This window comes from Hyalella azteca, unplaced genomic scaffold (assembly GCF_000764305.2).
Source record: "Hyalella azteca isolate HAZT.00-mixed unplaced genomic scaffold, Hazt_2.0.2 contig16041, whole genome shotgun sequence".
Classification (NCBI taxonomy): domain Eukaryota; kingdom Metazoa; phylum Arthropoda; class Malacostraca; order Amphipoda; family Hyalellidae; genus Hyalella; species Hyalella azteca.
The window spans coordinates 2489-23476 of record NW_025945868.1 but is presented as its reverse complement, the minus strand read 5'-3'; the positions used below and the strand labels follow the sequence as shown (position 1 = coordinate 23476).

General features: G+C 38.7%; 1 protein-coding gene across 1 annotated transcript; it reads right to left on the bottom strand.

Annotated features, from left to right (window-relative positions):
* Positions 1-338: 338 nt before the first annotated feature.
* LOC108674502 (SWI/SNF-related matrix-associated actin-dependent regulator of chromatin subfamily A containing DEAD/H box 1 homolog) lies at positions 339-16044 on the bottom strand. Its single transcript, XM_018162460.2, has 17 exons — positions 15881-16044; positions 12559-12597; positions 12054-12161; positions 11178-11411; positions 10622-10701; positions 9806-10009; positions 9100-9237; positions 6934-8646; positions 6491-6601; positions 5410-5481; positions 4910-5124; positions 4173-4317; positions 3725-3818; positions 3061-3178; positions 2333-2515; positions 1241-1347; positions 339-608 (listed from the first exon to the last, which is right to left on the bottom strand). Exons 1-17 carry the CDS (start codon positions 15945-15947, stop codon positions 538-540), a joined length of 3699 nt encoding a protein of 1232 aa, XP_018017949.1. The 5' UTR covers positions 15948-16044; the 3' UTR covers positions 339-537.
* Between the last annotated feature and the right edge of the window lie 4944 nt (positions 16045-20988).

Sequence of the window (20988 nt, the reverse complement as noted above, 5' to 3'; positions counted from 1 at the left end):
GTCAGAATTACACAAATTTGCACATTTCACTTCCAAAATACAACTAGAAACGATCAGGATAATAAAGCCTAAACAATCTCTGCACAAGTGAAATAAACTCTTTTCGACAACAGGAAACTCAAAAGAACCAATCTACACTTTCAAGTCACAGGTCCTTCAGCTGTAGAAAAACTATAAGTGAAGGAAATGTGGCATGCAAACATTGAAGATCTTGCTTGACACTTGAGCTCGTAACACGTAAATAAAATCAGATTAAACATTCACTGAGGATGAGAACATTCACCACATGAAATAGATCCATAAACTGTTGAAAGTAACATCCAACACTTTAATAATACTTTAATACCTCGGAGGATACCCGACACTCAGAGGATACCCAACACCTCGGAGGATACTAACACCTCAGAGGATACCTGCACCTCAGAGGATACCCGAACACCCAATAATGATACACATGAACTGACAGGACAGTCAAGGCGAGGTGAGAGTGGCCGGTGAGTGCATTCTTAGTATCCTACGAATACGAAGGGTAAGCAGCTAGTCGTTCTTGGTGATGCCGAGGGCCGCCTTCAGGAGGGACAGCACGTCTGTCTTCCTGTGCTGCTCGTCTGTAACGTCAACGTCTTCGTCAGGAATGCAATCAAAGATCGATACAACACTATAAAATAATATTACAAATTACAATACTATACAACATAGCACCATACAGTCAAACGGCTCCATACAGTCAAACGGCACCAGACAATCAAACGGCACCATACAATCAAACGGCACCATACAGTCAAACAGAACCAGACAATCAAACAGCACCATGAAAAAATACAACAAGAAAACAATATTACACTAATATGACAGCGCGATGTACCAGTAAGGCAACAATGAATAGCTCATACAACATTGTTAAAGCCTAGAAGGAAAATTGAACTTCTATTAAATTTATTGCATGTCAGTGAAATGCAGTGGATGATTAGCAATATTAAGAGATCAATAATTATAAATTAATTTAAATTTAAATCAACGTAAAAGTCAACTTAAAGACAAGGAGCATTAAAATGGAGTGATGGATAATCTTAATCGCATGCAAGAAAAGATATTGCACACGCGGAATCAACCGTCGCAATATGAAATTAAAGGCATGATGGAAATTAAAACTATCAATATTATATAGTACATTGCTGAACAATTGGCAATACGTATAAGATAAGAAGGCAGACCAACTAATGAGAAGGATTAGGGATACCTTTGGTGCCGGTGACTTCTCTCTCGAGGTCGAGTTTACTCCGCGCGATGCTCAGGATGCCTTCCTCGATGCTGTCCCGAGTCACCAACCGCGTCACTGTCACGGGCCTGTCACGGGGCATGGATATGGTCAAGCTGTACAGTGTAACAATATGTATGGTGAAGCTGTACAGTGTAACAATATGTATAGTGAAGCAGTACAGTATAACAATATGCATGGTGAAGCTGTAGTATAACAATATGTATGGTGAAGACGTATAGTGTAAAAATATATTAAGCTTTGGGGCAGGCGTACTGGCTACGCTCCTTGATGGTGAAGCTGTACAATGACTATATGCTGTTGTATATATAGCCTTCTGAATGGAGTGCCAACTGAACTTTTTGTTTTGAAGCTGTACATGGTACTAGTGTACAGTGACTGCTTACTGTTATATATACTTCTAGGAGTCATAATGACTATCACTTTTGAACGAATGACAATAAGTTGACCAATGCGTTGGTCTGATCTTAGATCGCTACGTCCCCCATTCAAACAATATAGTAGTAAATGTGAGGACATTTTTATCGCCCTAAAATCCAATGCTTTATTCACGTGGGAGCATTGCAAGAGCATTTTCATCGATCCAGCAATTTCATGCATTTATTTTAACACGTTGACTAGGATTGCTTCATCTTGTACAATTATTTCATTTTTTGTACTGTTTTTAAACAGGGTTGCCAGACGGTCATTTTTTCCGGACAAATTCCGTGATTTAGTTTTTCTCAATTGCGTTGGCCGGCTAAAATTTACGATATGGGTACTTCCTAATTAAATTTTAAATACTGCAAAAAGAAAATCAATGGAATTTTTATAGTGGAACCTACAAATAAACTAGTATATTTTGAGTTATCGGCCTTTTTTGGCCCTTTTTGTTCTCGGATTTGGCCAATTTTAGGCAACCTGAATTATGTACCACTACGTCCTGGAGGAATACATTTCGTGGTACGCATATGTACCACTTCGTAGTCAACGTGTTAATGGATGTTTTACAGCGCCCGTAGCAACCCTCATCTAGAATATAGGCTTCGGCCGCACCAGCCCAGCCCTACACACCTGGTCTGGCCCACCCTATGGCAGCGGTCCTCGGCCTGCTTGTCGTTGTAAGGGTTGAAGTCGATGTCGTGCAGCAGAACGCAGTTCGCCGACGTCAGGTTGATGCCCAAACCTCCCGCCTTCGTCGACAGCAGAAACACGAAGATCGACGGGTTCTCGTTGAACTCGTCGATCATCTCCTGTCTGAAGGGGCATGAGATATTAGGTACTGTCTGATGGGGAGTGAGGTCATTAGCTGCTGTCTGATGGGGCATGAGGTCATTAGCTACTGTCTGACGGGCATGAGGTCATTAGCTACTGTCTGACGGGGCATGAGGTCATTAGCTACTGTCTGATGGAGCATGAGGTCATTAGCTACTGTCTGATGGGACATGAGGTCATTAGCTACTGTCTGAAGGGGCATGAGGTCATTAGCTACTGTCTGAAGGGGCATGAGGTCATTAGCTACTGTCTGACGGGGCATGAGGTCATTAGCTACTGTCTGATGGGACATGAGGTCATTAGCTAGGTACTGTCTTACGGGTTGCATGATGGTCACATTCATCTACAGTCCACAGCAAACACCACGTAACAATAAAATACATGACCGCAACCACAACAGTAATGTCAAAAAAATCAACTACAACGACAAAAAAAAAACACTTCCACAATAACGACAATAACTGGACTCTTAAAACACTCCCACAATAACAATAATTAAGTGGACTCCTGAAGAGCAGGAAGAGCACCTCTCGTATATGGGCGTCTGGCCGTCGAGCCTGAGGAACTTGTGGTCGCGCAGGCGCATGTATTCCTCGACGATGTCGAGCACGATCACGAACTGCGAGAAGACCAGCACCCGGTCACCTGCGCGGACGAGGGGCAGGTTAGTGAAGTGAGGGGGCCACGGAGGGGCAATGGAGGGGAGGGGCAATGGAGGGGAAAGGGGCAATGGAGAAGAGAGGGGCAATGGAAGGGAGAGAGGCAATGGAGGGGAGAGGGGCAATGGAGGGGAGAGGGGCAATGGAGGGGAGAGGGGCAATGGATGGTGAAGAAGCAGTGATGGGAGGGGGCAACGGAGGGAGAGGCAATGGAGGGAGGGGCAACGGAGGGAGATGGGGCAATGGAGGGAGATGGGGCAATGGAGGGAGGGGCAATGGATGGTGAAGAAGCAGTGGTGGGAGTGGCATCATGGTCAATTAGTGAGGTAAGTGAAGGGGGATAACAATGTTTGTTTGAGAAGCGTGTGGCGGGTAATAGAGATTCCGGACAACAAACAGGAACAGTGATCATAGATACAACGATGTAACATGAGGTTTCCTTATGTTTCCTCATAACATCGTCTACTGATACTCATAAAGGTAAATCAACATATAAAAATATAGACCTGCTACATAGTTACCTAAGCCTTACCTCGAGCCTTCATCTCAGGCAACAACTCGTCAAATTTTTGGAACTTCCCTGACGCCAGAATGTGGCTGTCATCCAACTTGAACTCCTCAGTCGCCTGCAACACCAACAAGCCATCATGAGGAGAAATAACAGCCAAATAATACATGATGTAATTAATACGTGGATATGATCGGAAGCAGAGAGGAAGTGAAAGAACTGTTATAGCGTCAGTCTCGTTACAGCAGTGTACAATGTGTGGTGCAAAAGAAGCATAACTGCTCATGGCAGGGGAATAATTTACGAAATTATCACAACAACAGGTGAAAATATTACTGGCAACAACACTCACATCACAACATCGCTAGCTACAGGAACATTATTAAAAACACCCATGTACAAGCACTACCACCAGCACCACATCAACTAACAATGATCAAAAACCTTCGTCCCAGGTCCTACTCCTACTCACAGGGTAGGAACAGCAGGTCTTGTGGATCTCAAAGTCTGACATGACCGTCAGGTCCTCGACGATGTACTCCAGCACGCTGTTGGGGTGAGACGTGCGCTTCAGCACCTTTGCTATCTTGCGCAGCTTGTCATCTGTGTACAGCTTCCTGCATGTGTAAACGATACCAATATAATGTTTATTCACATATTATGTTTATTTCAAATGATATGCCAAAGCTTCCGGTGTATGTAAACAATACTAATCATATTATCTTTATTCACATAATATGTTTATTTCAAATTTAGGCCAAAGCTTCCAGCGAATGTAAAAATACCCATATTACTCAACAATAATATGTTATAATTAACATACAAGAATGTAGGTTTTAAATTTTCATGCCACAGCTTCTTATACGAGGCATCAAAATCTAGCGAAACAAATAAATTTGTCTCACAGACCCTTCACAATAAAACAAGTTACGAGTTTCCAACACGGCCAGGCAATCACAGACGGTTGTTTAAGTGAAACCCACCAATCACAGAGGAGATATTGGTTCCTACATGTAGATAATTAGGCTTCTACGGGTAGGTACTTAGGCTGCTACGAGTACTTAGGTCACTACTTGTACTGAGGCCGCTAGGCATACTTAGGTCTCTATGTGCATTTACACCGCAGCTGATTCTAAGGCCACAACGCGTACTTAGAGCGCTACATATAGGTACTTGAGTTAGTTTCAATATCAGGACTCAGGAGCAGACCTGTAGAGGAGGGGGTGGTTGGCGACCCGCCGTAGCGTCATCAACATGTTAGCACTACTGTCCTCAGGCGTGGCCTCCTTGTCCTCGTTATCGTCACGCTTGTTCTTGTTGTTGTTTTGGCTGGTCCCTGAGACACCAAGACTGCCTTGTCCGAGCTGCAGCTCCTCCAGCTCTGTCAGCTTCTCAGCTTGAACTTTCTCCCATTTCAGCTTCATCTGTTCATAATTGATTCAAACATTAGCAGAATAGCAAGCATTGATATTATGAATATGGATGAGAATAATGAAAGGACTTGAGAATAATTCTCATTGATAATGAGAATCAGAAAGGACTACCAACAACTTCTTTACCAGGCAGACCTATGACAAAACCTTCCCTTGTATTGGCATAATTCACAGCCACCTACTCAATGTTTGCGGAACCCACCACCTCATCCCCTGTGTGGACACGTCCCACACACCCCCACACCTGCTAGTCCCCACACACCCCCACACTCCTACGCTGGTGTAAAGCTTACGCTGCTCTGGGTGCATGTCCACCGTCACCAGCACGTCGTGCTTTTCTGGCAGGTCCTGTAAGAGAGCCCAATATTTAATTATCAAAATTTTTTATATTTTATTTTTAATTTTTTAATTAGAGATTAGCTTGCTACAAAATCTATGCTTGCCCAAATGCTGTCTTTCTGTTTTATGAATACAATTGCGCACCTGGCGCATCAGCGTATGTCAGAAAAAAATAGCATATAACTTCTACATCAGGGTTTCTAAACACCGCGGCAGCTTTTGTTCGAATCTGACACTTTTAAAGCCTTTTCCGCCCGCTGTGCACCTGTACACCAGCATGTGCACCAACAGTAAGACATGAATGATTGATTGACTTCGTCTGAGAGTAATTTCATTTCAAGATCCTCGATCCCGCCTCTGATGGTTTGGATTTGAGGATTTTATAATCCCTACATATATTTAAATAAAAACTTGTCCTAATACGCGAACAGTTCTTATTCTCTTAAAAGTGTTCCAAAAGTTTGCAATAAAGATATGGCGCATTTACTTGGCGTTTTCATATGTAGTTGACTTTTAAATTCTCGGTAAACTTGCAATTGCTGCAGACTAATGAATAAAAAAAGGTACAATAAATATAGCAAATGGCATTTTTTTATATATCCGTGATTGCTAGAATAAACTCCATTTCATTGTGTCAAGAGCATAGAAAAGATTGACGTCTCTATTGGAAGCAGCGTTTCATCAAGACAAAGAAAAGTCTGAAAGCGGCTATTAATTGATATTTTAATAGAGTAAATAGACCAATGCATAATAACAACGAATGTACACAAAATGAAGGTGCCGATTTTCATACACAAGAACATCAGTCAAGACAAGACATCTTATTTGAGAAATGTATGTGATTTTCATACACGAGTTTATCTGTTAATTCAAGGCGTCATATCTGAGAAAAGAAGTACATGGTATGCATACACGCGTATATCAGGCAATGCAATGCATCTTATTTGAGTTAAGAAATAAAGTACACGATTTTCATACATGCAAATATCAGTGAATACAAGGCTTGTTATCTGCCCACCTTGAGGACATCAGTTTTGAGGCGTCGCAGGAAGAAAGGCTTCATGATGCGCTTGGCTTGCTCTATGCGCTTAGCCTCGTACTGACTCTTGTTGCGGTCATCCGACCCCTTCTGCAGAGCAGGAGAGTGCAATACTTGTAATCAAATAGTATTTAGTAAGTATTTAGTAATAGTATTTAGTAATACTACAATTGATAAGAATAAATATTACTATAATCAAATAATAATACAGTATTGTAATAGAAGATCATTCTCTCAATTCACCAAGCAAAATTAGGATGGCAAAAATGTTCACACTAATTTCAAATAAATTACATATCAAACAATAACAAACTATCCACACTACGGCTGCCACATAAGTTGGGGAACAGGAACTAATGAACCACTTACTGAAACCTATAATAAAAAAGAAACCTAGAAGCCGAAAATAAATCATTATTTACCGGGAACATGGAGAAGACTTGCTTGAGTTCTTCCTTGCGTCCTTCAAAGAGCTGAGGCATCACAAACACCAAGATGGACATGAGCTCAACAAGATTGTTCTGCAGGGGCGTGCCCGTCAACAAGACGCGACACTCGGCAGATACTCGCATGAGATTCTCAAAGCGCGACGTGTTCATATTCTTAAGCATGTGGGCTTCGTCGAATATGACAGTATGCACGCGAAGTCTCTTGAAGAGAGCTCGGTCCTCTGTGGAACTGTACATGGTGTTGTATGTGGTCAGGATGATGTGCGTATTTTCGTCAAGCTGATCTTGCAGAATTTGTGCCCTCATGCCTCTACGTTCCTCTTGAGATCCATGGTACACTAGCACTCCTAGACTGGGGCACCATAGTTCCAGTTCACGGGCCCAGTTATCCAGCGTCGAGGACGGGACCACAATAAGACTGAGGTCCTGAGGATTGATGGTCTCCTTCACATGCGCCAGGAAGGCAATTGCTTGTACCGTTTTTCCTAGACCCATTTCATCTGCCAAGACGCCGTTAAGTTCATGCTGGAGCATCAAGGATAGCCAGTTGAGACCAATCATTTGGTAGCCTTTAAGTGTCATATTAGGGTTAAGTAGCTTTGGTTGCTGGCTTATAGCAGAGTCTGTTTCCTCGCCGCTCAGAAGTGAGGCAACAGTCTCGTGTATCTGAGAAGAAATGAGCTCACAGCGCTTCATAAGCTGCACGACAGTATTGCGCTTTTGTAAGGCATTCTTGACGCTGTTCAGCATGTCAGGAGATATATATTTCTCCCTCTTGAACACTTCGACCAGATGCTCCCAGTTCTTGAAGGGACGTAACGAGGCAATGAGCTCTCCCTTCTTCTTGCTGCAGGTGGGGATGGCGCAGATTTCCTCCTCAGACGCAGTGTTTAGGAAGCTCAATACAGAGTCCCTCATACTGAGCACCTCGGTCGTCACCACGCCACCACCCTCGTCTTCACACTCAGAGTCGTCGCTGAAATACACATTGCTTTTGCCGATGTACAAATCTTCTTCATCTTCTTCCCCGTAATCAACTTGGCTAAACCGAGACGAGGCACCCAATATTTTGAACATTTTCTTCTTGTCCTGCATGCGTCTTTTTGCTATCATCTTCGGATCGTTCATTTGGATGGCTCTTCTTCTTTCTTCCTCTTCTTTAATTCTCGCTAACCTTTGCTTTTCTTCGATCTCGACAAGCTGCCTTCTCTGAATTTCTTCCTCTTCTTCACGCTTCACCTGAGCTTGTATTTGGCTCTTCATGACAAGTCTTTGGCGAGCCTCTTGCTTCATCCTGAGCTCTTCTCGGCGCTTCTGTTCCTCCTCGCTGCTCAGCTTCTCAAGCTGCTGCAGTAGAGCGTCTGTGTGAACATCGGCGTTTCCATTCACCGTCGCATTTAATACAGGATTCCCATTAGAACTTTGAGAGACATCTTCAGAAAAAGAGAAACTATCCTCGCGTAATAACTTCTCGTTGAGCTCATCAGTTTGTTGCAGCTGACAGAGCAGCTTGTAGCGCTCATCTCGCCTCCTCTGCAGACGCTCCTGCAGCAGTTGCTCCTCTTTCTGCAGCAGTAGCAGCTGCGTAGCATCGTCGGGCGAAGCAGTGCTGAGACTTTGCTTCTCCCGCAGCACTTCACTCAGTCGCTCCGCATCCTTCTGGCTCAGCTCTTCTTCCTTATTTACCTAAAAACATGAATGGATTTAAATGATCTAAATGTGACAAGGCACTTCTGTGCTCACACAAAAATTATGTACCGGTACGTCAATTTTTTATTGCATTTTTTTATTACTTCCGGTATATAGATAGAAAGCAAGGTTCTCCACAAACATCATAGACTAAAAAAGAGAAAGTATTGCACATAAAAGTTGTACAGCGCTACGTTTCCGAGTTCAGACGACCTGGAGCTGTAACACAAAAAATAGTTACGAATTTGTAACTATCGTTGCCAGCCAATCATTAGATGATGGCTGATGGCAGTTAACTGATGGCTTTTTGACAGTTAAACCAAACGATCACAAATGAGAACTAGGCGCTACATGTACTAAGGCCGCTGCGCATACTTGGGCTGTTATGTGTACTTAAGATTTTTTGTGCATGCAAGTTTGGATAGTACGGCCCCAAGAAATAGTGCAAACCTGTAGCTTGAGTTTCTGGAGGCGCTCGGCGACAGCAAGCCTCCTCTTAACCTCCTTGCTCTGCTGCTCTTCCTCCTCCAGGTGTGCCGACGCCTCCTTGAAGTTGTAGCGGAACCGAATCAGCACGTCCTGGAGCTCCTGCACGCAGGGGGGGAGGTGTCAGCAAGTGGAGAGAAGGGTGTCAGCAAGTGGGGAAAAGGGTGTCAGCAAGTGGGGAGAAGGGTGTCAGCAAGTGGGGAAAAGGGTGTCAGCAAGTGGGGAAAAGGGTGTCAGCAAGTGGGGAAAAGGGTGTCAGCAAGTGGGGAAAAGGGTGTCAGCAAGTGGGGAGTAGGGTGTCAGCATGAGGGGGTTTGATGATGTCACACCACATGCAGCAGTGTTAGCACGTTAATTCATCACCAGTGCAGAATATAGGCTGCCCTCCATTGCAGAAAACCTATTCCATTGTTTAGAAAATTATGTACCACAAATCACTAATAAACACTTTCACCACACAAATATTTTTGATCACACTCCCTCTATCAGTTATATTTCTTGAAGTTCATTGTGAATCAGATATAAAATAAAAATGTAGGAGCAAAAGAGATAGGTAGTTAATGTAGATTGATTAACTTGGTTAAAGTTACTTAGGTAATCAGACTGAAACTATTAATAGCATCATTCAATTTCATAGATAATGCAGCAAGCTTATAAGTAAAACATTCACCATCTTGTCATAGCGAGGGAACATGTCTGCAAGCGCCTCGAGGAAGGTCTCTACGATGTTGTCAGGGGGCTGGGAATCATAGCTGCGGCACAGAAGTTTATCAGCTTTATCTTCAGTGGCAGGCGACGCTTTGAACTTCTTGGCAGGTCGCTGGAGCTCTGCATCGTCTTCATCATCTGAGTCAACTATTCGGTTGTTGCGAACCTAAAATAACAGTCATATTTCAGGCAAAATTCACAGCAAACTTGTAATGTTGTATGAGAATTGTTTTTGAATATATTATCAAGAAATGCACAGGTCAAACGAGATGATGCATAGATGCATCATACAAATACTTATATACCTATATATATCATTTTCGGATATTACCGGAACCTGAAAGTCTAAGTTTAGTGGAAGAATAGAGTGCATTGCAAAACTGGAAGGAAAATAATGTATCAAAAATTAAATTTTTACTTGCAATACAGAAATTTTATTTAAAAAACACTTAATATTTTTTTCCATAGTTTGCATTGACGCTTAAATAACAGTTCTATGTTCTACGTAACATGTGGGTTTGAAGGAGTGTTTCATCACTAAGCACACATAAGTTTTGTTTTCATTAACATAATGGAATTAACAATAACATAACATTTGAGTTTATGGGATTTTACAATTGAACAGATTATTGATCCCTACTAACGCTGGGTCAAGCTGCTAGTTACTTATAATGGCTTGTTAAGTATAATTTAGACAAAAAAAAGATTAGGAATGGCATCATAACTTTGAATAATACCACTAAGTTCACAAATAATTAGGAGGTTATATAGTAGGTACCTTTATCCTGACAATGGGACTGTCGTTCTCACAGGCATCACCATTTTCTGCCTCTGCGGTGTCTTCTTTGCCATCATAAACTGGTATAAGAGAATAAAAAATATCAATGTATTATCAGAGCGTAATTTTAATGGAATTCAACATGTTATAATGCAATACGTATATTAGTAAAGCAATGGAATTGAAAGAAATTACTTGATTGCTCGTCAGGTAAATGTTCATAAGATTATAGAACAGGTATGAATAATGTCACACATTACCCAAAGAGGCAACTGAAAGACTGATTGAAATACTGCATGAATTTAACTTATATTGTTTAAAACTATTTTTTTATTGGCACGTAATGATTCAACTTAATATCGATTTCCATCCAATGAATTCAATATTATTGCATTTTTCTTCCTTGACAGGATATCATATGTTGTGCAATGTAATTCATTACCTACATTATATTTTCTACTAAGCATTGTGAAATTGGCTGTATGTCAAGTTTTATATACCTACTAGTACTATGTACATAATAAAAAATGCACTATGTTTAGCAAGGGTATCTCACCACCATTGGTTGAAGATGGAGAGGAAAAGAGTGCCGAGGATTGACTTTGAGGGGACGAGGTTGGGCTTTTGGTCGAGTATAACTTGCTGGCATTGAAGGCTGAGAAAGCCTGTGCTGTGGTAGAGGCGACATTTGTTTTGAATGTGATGACAGTGGAGGGCTTACGGACCACTATGGTGCTCACTTTAGGGATCGTCTTCATCAGAGAGTCTGGATTCTGAGACCCCGCAGTGCCTGGAAAAATGAAGTTAGTTTTACTCATCATTTTCACAACTGAGGTTATTGAATAGAAATGTTGGGCAAATGTATGTTCATCATTCATAATACAGATTTTGCACTATTAATTTAAAGAAAAATAAATTATTTACCACTTATAGAGCACATGCTACTACCTTGATCAAATATCAACATAGTTATTGCTTTGTGCTTTTGAATGTAGTAATGTACATGAAGAACTCAATTATTCTAAAAATTTCAGTAACACTGAAATTGAAACTCTAATTAGGAACTAATAAATAATGAATTAAAAAATGGCCAAATGTAAAATGCTCATGAAGTTCATGAGAGTTAAACCATACATTAAAGCAATGAATTTTCAGAGAATGTGATGAACATCCAACAGGTCATATAACTTGTTCCAATAAGTTCACATGTAATTACTTGAAACAATTGTCAGTGCCAGGATGCTTTCCAGCTCCTCTTCTTTCAAGCTGCTTCAAATTATGATACAAAATCGTTATGAGGAATATAAATTAAGATATTGAAGCTTCATAACAATGGAAGTAAATGTGATCTTAATTTAAAATAACGATGATGCTACAGGAATAAACTGTAGTAGTAATAATGAAAAGAGTATTAATTTCATTATAGCAATACCTTGAAGTTCCTTCCTAACCGGGGAGTCAATGAAGAGCATTCTGGATGTAGGTCCACTTTGCCTGACAGCAGCACCCAGCACTGGACTAGTGCTGCCACCAGCACCATCTGTGAGGAGTGAGGGGAGATTCATGAATATGTTAAAACAAGCGTCATCTGATAAATAAAATGTATATAGTACCTACAATTAGTTACATTTAGCAGAAACATCATCAACACACCTTGGTGCTGTTGCTTGCACCTCTCATCACAAAAATGAAGAAAAATTTAAAGTTCATCACAATTGAAGAGAATTGTCATTGCTACTCAACCTCTTCATTCTCTATTATGCTTCAAGATATTAACTGATACTTGGAGATGTCAATGTTATGACATGTCAACTGGCAGAAATAGGGGTATAGGCCTTTAGGTATATATATGTCGTTATCAAGCAGCATTATAACAAATCTAGTCATCAAAAATCCTAGTAATATCTGAATATTTAGCTGCAGTTATTTTGGCTCACCAGTTTCTGGATCCCTCCTCACAAAGCGCAGGATGTTACCTGTATAAGAATCATTCAATTTATAAACATGTGTTCATAAACAAAATTTAAATTGAATTGATTAATATATACAGGGTTACAGTATTTCATCCCATATTTTGACAGTATTTTTGTACATTCTGTACGTACAATAAAACATACCATAAAAAATCACAATTAAACATGAACTGCATTAGCCTAAATAGGAATACAGATGAAATTTTGATTGATTGCAATGGGGGGCAACATCTCCCACAGGTCTTTACGAAAAATGCATGCATTTTTAATTTTAGTGGTTCAAATGAGGTAAATCTTTTCAAACCTTTAGTTTGAACAGATACCTACAAAATTTATAACGGTCATGGTAAGCAAATTTTTCCATCCATAACTGCCATTCAAATTCATAAACCTAGATTAGATTACATAATGAACTCAAGTTAGCAAGTTGGTGAAAAGCATGAATTGGCAAGGGTACAATATGGCATCTATCTATATATATAACTATTATATAGCTATTTACCACATTGTTAACAAAATCAGAATATCTTATGCATGACTGAGTTGGAAAAATATGCCATTTGTGCCAGGTTGTGCAAGGAATCAATTGGTTTCAGTGAGTAAAATTGTGGTCATGGTTGAAGTTAAGTAAGCACTATCTGTCACTATGGGTTGAAGTTAAGTAAGGTGCACTATGTCAAATTATGATAATAAGTTGAAGTTAAGTAAGGTGCACTATGTCAAATTATGATAATAAGTTGAAGTTAAGTAAGGTGCACTGTGTCAAATTATGATAATAAGTTGAAGTTAAGTAAGGTGCACTGTGTCAAATTATGACAATAAGTTGAAGTTAAGTAAGGTGCACTACCTGTGTAGGAAAATATGTAGCCCCTGTGTCAATTAAGGTGCACTACCTGTGTAGGAAAATATGTAGCCCCTGTGTCAATAGGTGCTATGTGCCACAAAATTAGCTGAATGTACACAAGGCTTAGTGCATGCAAAAAAAGCTGAATAGATGATGTACAAATTTAGTTTTTGGTCTCATCTATACTGCAATATGAGCTACATATATCTATACTGCAATATATTTTGAGAGCTACATATATATAGGCCACTAGATTTGCAAAGCATTTGTCTGCTGTCAATCTGGCATCTCATTGTATTCATTAAAATAATATGAGATATGACCATCTGTAATGGAGATGTAATATTAACTCAACAAGATAGAGAATGATGGAAAAGTACTAGACCTGAATCATCATCTAGGAAACAGGAAACATCACATGATAGATCACAAGATAGCTGTGATTCTATAAAAGGGCTGGGAACCTTAGAAAGATCCCAGCAGAAGCTAACAAGCACGTTGATTGTTAGCCACAATGTAACTAGCAATAGAGCTACTCTGACCTTACAATCAACGTCTTAGCTTTACAGGTATTGTATCCCTCACATATAATCACCCTGTATCAAGATAAGTTCTCTAGACAGGTGCTATTTCACTTATCCCTCATGAACTTAGTCACAAGTGCTTCTCTGCCCTGCAGGCGCATAAACGTGCATCCACGACACATTTCAGTCAATAGGGTGGAATTGTAGAGTTAAAGTTACAATTGGTTACACACTGATACATGTAAAACATCCATTTTACATTTACATCATGAACTAAAATTAGTTAAACATACCTAATAACTAGTTCAGGAGCATACAAATTAAAAGCCTTTTGAATTGAAAGAGGCCACTAAAACTAAGTAATTAAGTGAATGAGTTCTACCAAAAATTAAGTCTAAATTGGAAAAAAAACATCAAAAGGAGACCAAGCAGGACTTGGAAAAAGGTCAGAACAGGTTATTCCCAGGAGGAAGAGGAATAAATTTAGTAATTAGAAATTACTAATTTTAATAATAAAACTTAGGCACAAGCTAGGTACCGTAAAATGGGATTACTTTGACCGGCGGGGTAACTTTGACCACTTTTCGTTTTTTTAACAAAAACCCCCAAAACTCAAAAACGATTCAACATAGAAAAATTTTGTCAATGGCCATCAAAGGCCTAATACTGAGGCTACATAACACAATAGAAAGATTTACTATGACACTTTCCTAAAATCTGTCTTTTGTATATGTAACTAGAAGAGTTCTACTACAATGCACCACAACCTGGAGTTATTTGGAGTTATTTTACTGAAAAATAAAATTGATTTTACCACCCGGTCAAAGAAACCCCAAGAGCTGGGGTAACAAAGACCATCACTTTTTTTTAAATTACATCAAAACTATTAAAGGCAGGAGCCAGCAATTTATGGTGAGTAAAGCTAGAGTATGGACCTGTATTTTGCATGTTTCAATTTAAGTTTAACTTATCTAGTAAAAAATGGCATCATTTTGAAAAAAAAAGTGGTAAAAGTTACCCCATTTTACGGTACATCTGAAAAGTATACAATTATTATATATCTATTATTCAAATTAATTTCATTTTTGACATAAGATAATAAAATACCTATCAGTGTGCTTTGGAATATTTAATTACATGCAAAGTTCTTGTGTAATGAACAGAAAATAAAAAAGTTAGACCTGGTCAACTACAGGGTGATTTCAAGGTAGTAAAATTCACCTTCAAACATAAATGCAATTTTTACATTTCTTTCTAATCCTTAGTAATTTAATCTAATTAATTAATAACATTAAATCTAGATGTAGATGCTACACCTCCAAGATTGTTGGCCATCAATCACAAGTTACATGTGTACACATAATGACAGTGAATGATCAATATCACTCAAGATGAATGGTCGATAGACTGAGTTTTTGGTGATTGAAGCAGAACATGGATACTAATAATTAGTTTGCAGATATAACTACACCTATACAGACTGCCAACTGATTAATGAATTTATTACAATTGTATGGTACCTGAAAAGCAATTTAAATTCAATATAGTTGATAAAAAAACTTGACCAGATGGCAATATCTTGGGCTAAAAGGCCTTAAATACAATAAAGTCTAGAGACAAGTGGAACTTGTACAAGCACAGGCAGATTTAGAAAATTCACAGGAGGCATCTACATAATTTTTATTATTATGGAAAATAACCCGATCACAAAATTTCAATTTTATTGCACAAACTTATTTTAGAGTCAAGATGATGAAACCTTTGTGATGTTGAAGCCTCAATAACCTAAATTAAATTGAATTTAATCAAATTGCACATACAAGATTTGACAAATTTTAAAAAGTTAAATATTAGTTAACCAATCTGGCATGCACACACAATATTTTTATCATCAAGAAAGTAGGATTTTTTTACTTACTTTGTTTTTTTGACTCTGAATTAGCCTTCCTAAACCCTCTAAGAGAATTGTTTGTTTTGGATGACATAGCTCTTATAATTCTTGAACTAATTTCATTAATATTTCCAAGTAATAAAGTCTGGTTAAGCAACACAACTCTTCTTTTTAGAGAACAAACACTGACAAATTTCTGTCAAAACAGAGATTAAACACATGAATATTTCATATGAAGGGATTTTTATACATGAATAATTTCAACTTAGCTGTTACTCAAATCAAACGTGCATTGAGGACATCATACTGCAGGATGGAAGTCAGAAGGAGGTGAGGAATATATATATAATAGATATTCTACATATATTATTTTATATATATATGTTTTATATGTATCTACTTTTGAAGCTGCAACTAGAGCTTTCCTGCCATTTTTGGAGCCTCAAGTTCCCACTGTATGAATTAATCTAAAATCTAATTGTTAACCCAAGTACACAAACAAGTCACAAGATTTCATTTTTATTGAAAATATGTCCCTTTGGAGCAACAAAATATTAGTAATAAGTGGGAAAGTTACAATCATGGTATAATGAATGAACAATTATGAATATCATTATGGATTAAAAACACTAAAACAGAATCTGCTTTTTTATGTAGGGATGTATGCAAGACTCATATTTTTTATATTCATTATATTCTAGCAAGTTGATGCATAAATCAAACAAATTTGAAATTTTTAAGTAGTAAGTGTTTACAGGAAATTTTATTTTTGAACTTCTGAGTGACCAGTGTTATAGGAAGCTAGTATGCAAGACGTCTAATCTTCAGGTGGCAATTAGATTCTTGGATCCATGAATTCTTGAGCTTTGAGTCCACTTTTTAGCCACTAATTGCTTACCATGCAAGGAAAAGTCATTTCCAAGCCACAAACTCATTTGCCAAGGAGTGCATGCAGTGTATCATGCCCAATCTCTAATTTTGCCCTAGAAATAGCAATAAGAACGCTTTTTCTCTACTCTAGAGGCATTTGGGCCCAATTTGATGCATTATTCACATTTTTGTTGGAGAAACAACCTAGTTAAACTGCAACATGACAAGACTACAAATATGTTATCTAGAGAATGTTTTATCTACATCTGCATTGTGCAGTATATTGTGGAGGAATACAGAAGTCCAAAATTGTCTGAAATCTTGCAGATTATGGCACTACAATGTTACATTCTGAAATATGCCACTTTAGAGTCACAAGATTTTAGTGCTGCGTAGGAAATTTCCAATCTTGCCTTCCAAGCTACAAGCTTGCAACTCTATTTGGAATATTGCAGAAGTTTCCTAAAATCACAGGTAAAAATGATCATTTCATGGGTGAAGCAGCCATTTTCATTGTTTTTTTACTGAAGAAATTGAAAGAATTCCATAGGATTGGGTGAAATTGGCCAAATTCATTCGAATTTTTTGCAAATTCATGGGTGGCTTAGGCTTTGTGCTTATTCATTTTATATTTGAATATAAAACTATCTAGTTCATATAGAGTTGCAAGCTTGAATACGTATACCAGTAATTTAAAAAAAAATTATATTCAAATTTGAATATAAAATTATCTAAGTCATATTCATTTGAATATGAATTATCTACTTGCAAACCAGGAGGTTTGCAACTAGAGCTTTCCTTAAATTTATCAAGCATCAATATTTTTAATAAAATTCTGTAAATAATTATGGATGTAATTGCGTTCAAAATTGAACTATTGAATGGCAAAATTCCTAAACTATTGAAAGAATTTCATATTACCGGTACCATCAACCGGGGCTACTCGGGACAGATTTGATCGTTTTTTTGTTAATAACTGTTAATAACTTCTTAGGATGAAACATTTCATAAACAAATTTAGGCTCATTTTATAGCTCTTTGCGAGGGCTATCAAATGGCATTGGAAAAAAATCCATATGCTATTTGTAAGGTGCCAGATGCAAAATAAAGATTGTCCTGAGTAGCCCCATCAGTCGGGGCTACTCCGGACAATGGGAATAAAACTTCATTTCAAAACATTTGAAGCATGCAGAGCGTACTCATCCATTACTAACAGTACTCTGAAGTACTCCTCTTTCATTGTAGACAATGTAGAGGTAGANGTTTGACAGCCTATTTATGTTTTTTCTTTATGTTTCAGACTCTACAGAGTCTTATATATGGTAATTTTAACTTAATTTCCAAGCCAGTCAATATTACCCCATCAGGGCTGCCATTAGGTAGTCACATTTCCCTCATTATGGGGCAGTGCCACCCATTTGCAAACTATGACACTTTCCTCAAGTTTGTCATTTGCATACGTAACTAGAAGAGTTCTACTGCAATGCACCAAAACCTGCAGTTATTTGGAGTTATTTTACCAAAAAATATAATTGATTTTACCACCCGGTCTAAGATACCCCAAGAGCTGGGGTAACAAAGTCCATCACTTTTCTTGAAATTACATAAAGACCATGAGAGGCAGGAGCCAGCAATTTATGGTGAGTGAAGCTAGAGTATAGACCTGTATTTTGCATGTTTCAATTCAAGTTTAATTTAGCTAGTAAAAAAATAGCATTTATAAAACAAAGTGGTCTAAGTTACCCCATTTTACGGTACCTAAAATGTATTAAAAGTTTATGTTTCCAGAAATATTTCAATGCTGTTAACATTGAGAAACTTCAGAGTATCTCTCTTATCATATAGATATGATGAATAAACTGCAATTTGGCTACATACATCACTCAAAACCATTTTCAGAACTTATATCCTCAGTCTGCTTAAAACAAAAGTTAACAAGGAATTTCAAAGCAAAGAACATCAAGTAAATTCACCATATTGATATTAAAACCCTTTTGGAGTCCAGCTCCATTGTCAGTTCAACAATCTAGAAAATGAAAACAACCATTATAATTCAAAATCTAAAGTCAGACATTAAAACCTAAAATTGACAAATAAAAGACAAATCAACCCTAAAATTTGAAACAAATGTGAAAAAACTAGAAAATAAACACTAGAAAATAAATGGCTAGCAATTCACAATTTCAAGAGGATATGAACTGTGTGCATTATGAGACACGGTTTCCATTTGAAGATATGTAGTGATTTCAGAATTCTCAAGTCCAAACAGCCAGAGGTGGAACTGAGTATCCTGGAATCACTCTCCAATACAGCCACATCACACTGTTCAGCATAGATTTGCATGGAGAATGAGGAGGCTTGCCAAGAAGCAAACTTGAATGCTAGCTCCTGCCACGGTGTTCAGAAATCTGGATGTTTTGCGGCATCACTCCAATGTGCGCATGCTGATGCCCTGCACATACAACTAGGTATAATCATAGACCAAATTCAATCACATCTGGGCAGGAATAACTTCCTTATACACAAAGAAAGAACCAATTATAAAATTATTTGCCAGCAAAACATTCAAATAATGTATCAGTCTTGGTGAAGGGGAGGTAATGCAGAATAAGACCGGGTGCCTTTTGCCAGGACTGACAAGTACCGCCAATCCTAGAACTGTACCATGCTTACCAGTCTTCACGTTTCATTTTGCTGCTTTCAATACTAGATTGGAATTTTCCTACTTTTGAAAAAAATCTTGCAGTTGTATTAAAAAAAAGTATTGTGCAGTTGTATTAACAATTGGATGGGAGATAATTCGTCTGGCTGGAATCTCATGGCTCAAAAAATGACGGGAAAGCTCTAATCACAGCTCAAACATGAGATATATTCTAACCCAGCTTTAATGGAGACAATCAATTTTTATTTTTATGAATGAAACTGAACCACAGAATTTTTAGCAAAATCAGAAGTCATAACAGATTCTTAGTAAGTAGTAAGCACAGTAGTCTCTAAAGAAACTGCACATATCTTGCTGCTTGTCACTAAAAATAGTATAATATTGATAAAAAAGTAGGAATTGTATTGTTTGATCACCACATAATGTCTACAAAGCTGTTTTGGTTGTGCTATAAAGATCTGGTTCAGTTTTACGGATAAAATAGATTGTCATTACTGAAGACCATCATTAGGCCAGCAACAGAGCAACCTAAGTGTCGCTGGACACTGGCAAGGTTGTTTGCATTGACGTTAATGAACTAAATTTTACCAATTTATTAAAACAATTTTATGAAAACCCTACCTACACTAGATTTTTAACCTTAATTTTAATTCTGGAATTGATTCAACATATTATTTCAATATGCATTATTTTACTTTTTACTTTTGCCTAATTTAGCTTCCTGGTTAATTCATATCTAATTCATATCAAATCGCGGAAGCGAATGGAGGAAGCCGGCAGAAGAGGAGGCAACAATGATTCACCCCCACAACGATGGGCTCCTGCTGGACGCCAGCCCACTCCCTCACAGTCCCCACCATCACAGGGAAGACAAGGCGGTGATAGGGTTGCAAGAAACACTGGTAGGAGCGGTGAGGAGGGTAGTTCTTGGAGGAGGGATGACCTAGCTACTCCAGGGAGTGGCCCAAGCGTATGGGACAGAGACGCACGCGGGGAGCCAGAGATTACCTACGGCACTTTTTTAGAAATGAGGTATTAGCTGGAAATGATTCAACTCCAGATGCAGGAGCTGCTGGGCCAGAGGCGCCAGGCAGAGTGGTGGAGACGCAGGTAAGCACACCAATAAGGGAAGAGTCTGGCATTCTGCTGGCCAACATCGAGGGGCTCTTCCCACTGAGAGCGTGTCACAAGATTGGCGTGCTGCGTGAGATGGCCGACGAGGGTGGGATCTTTATGATTGCACTAACGGAGTCGCACCTAAGAAAAGATATCCTCGATGCAGAAATTACAATGGAAGGATTCCAACACTACCGCGCGGACCGGAAAGAAGGGAGAAAGAAGGGTGGAGTAATTGTCTACCTTAGGAACTCCCTCGCAAGAAGCACTGTAGAATTGAGATCGAAATCTGGAAACTCTGACGGCTTTGTTGAATACGTGCTACTTCACATAAAAAAATATGACTTGTGCGTAGCTATAGTCTATAGACCGCCTGCTTGTCCGCCGGAAAATTTCAAAAAAACCCTTAAGGAAATAGAGACCAGGGTGGCTGAACTGGGTGACCCAGCCCCCAGCCTGATAATTGGTGGGGACTTCAATCTCCCAC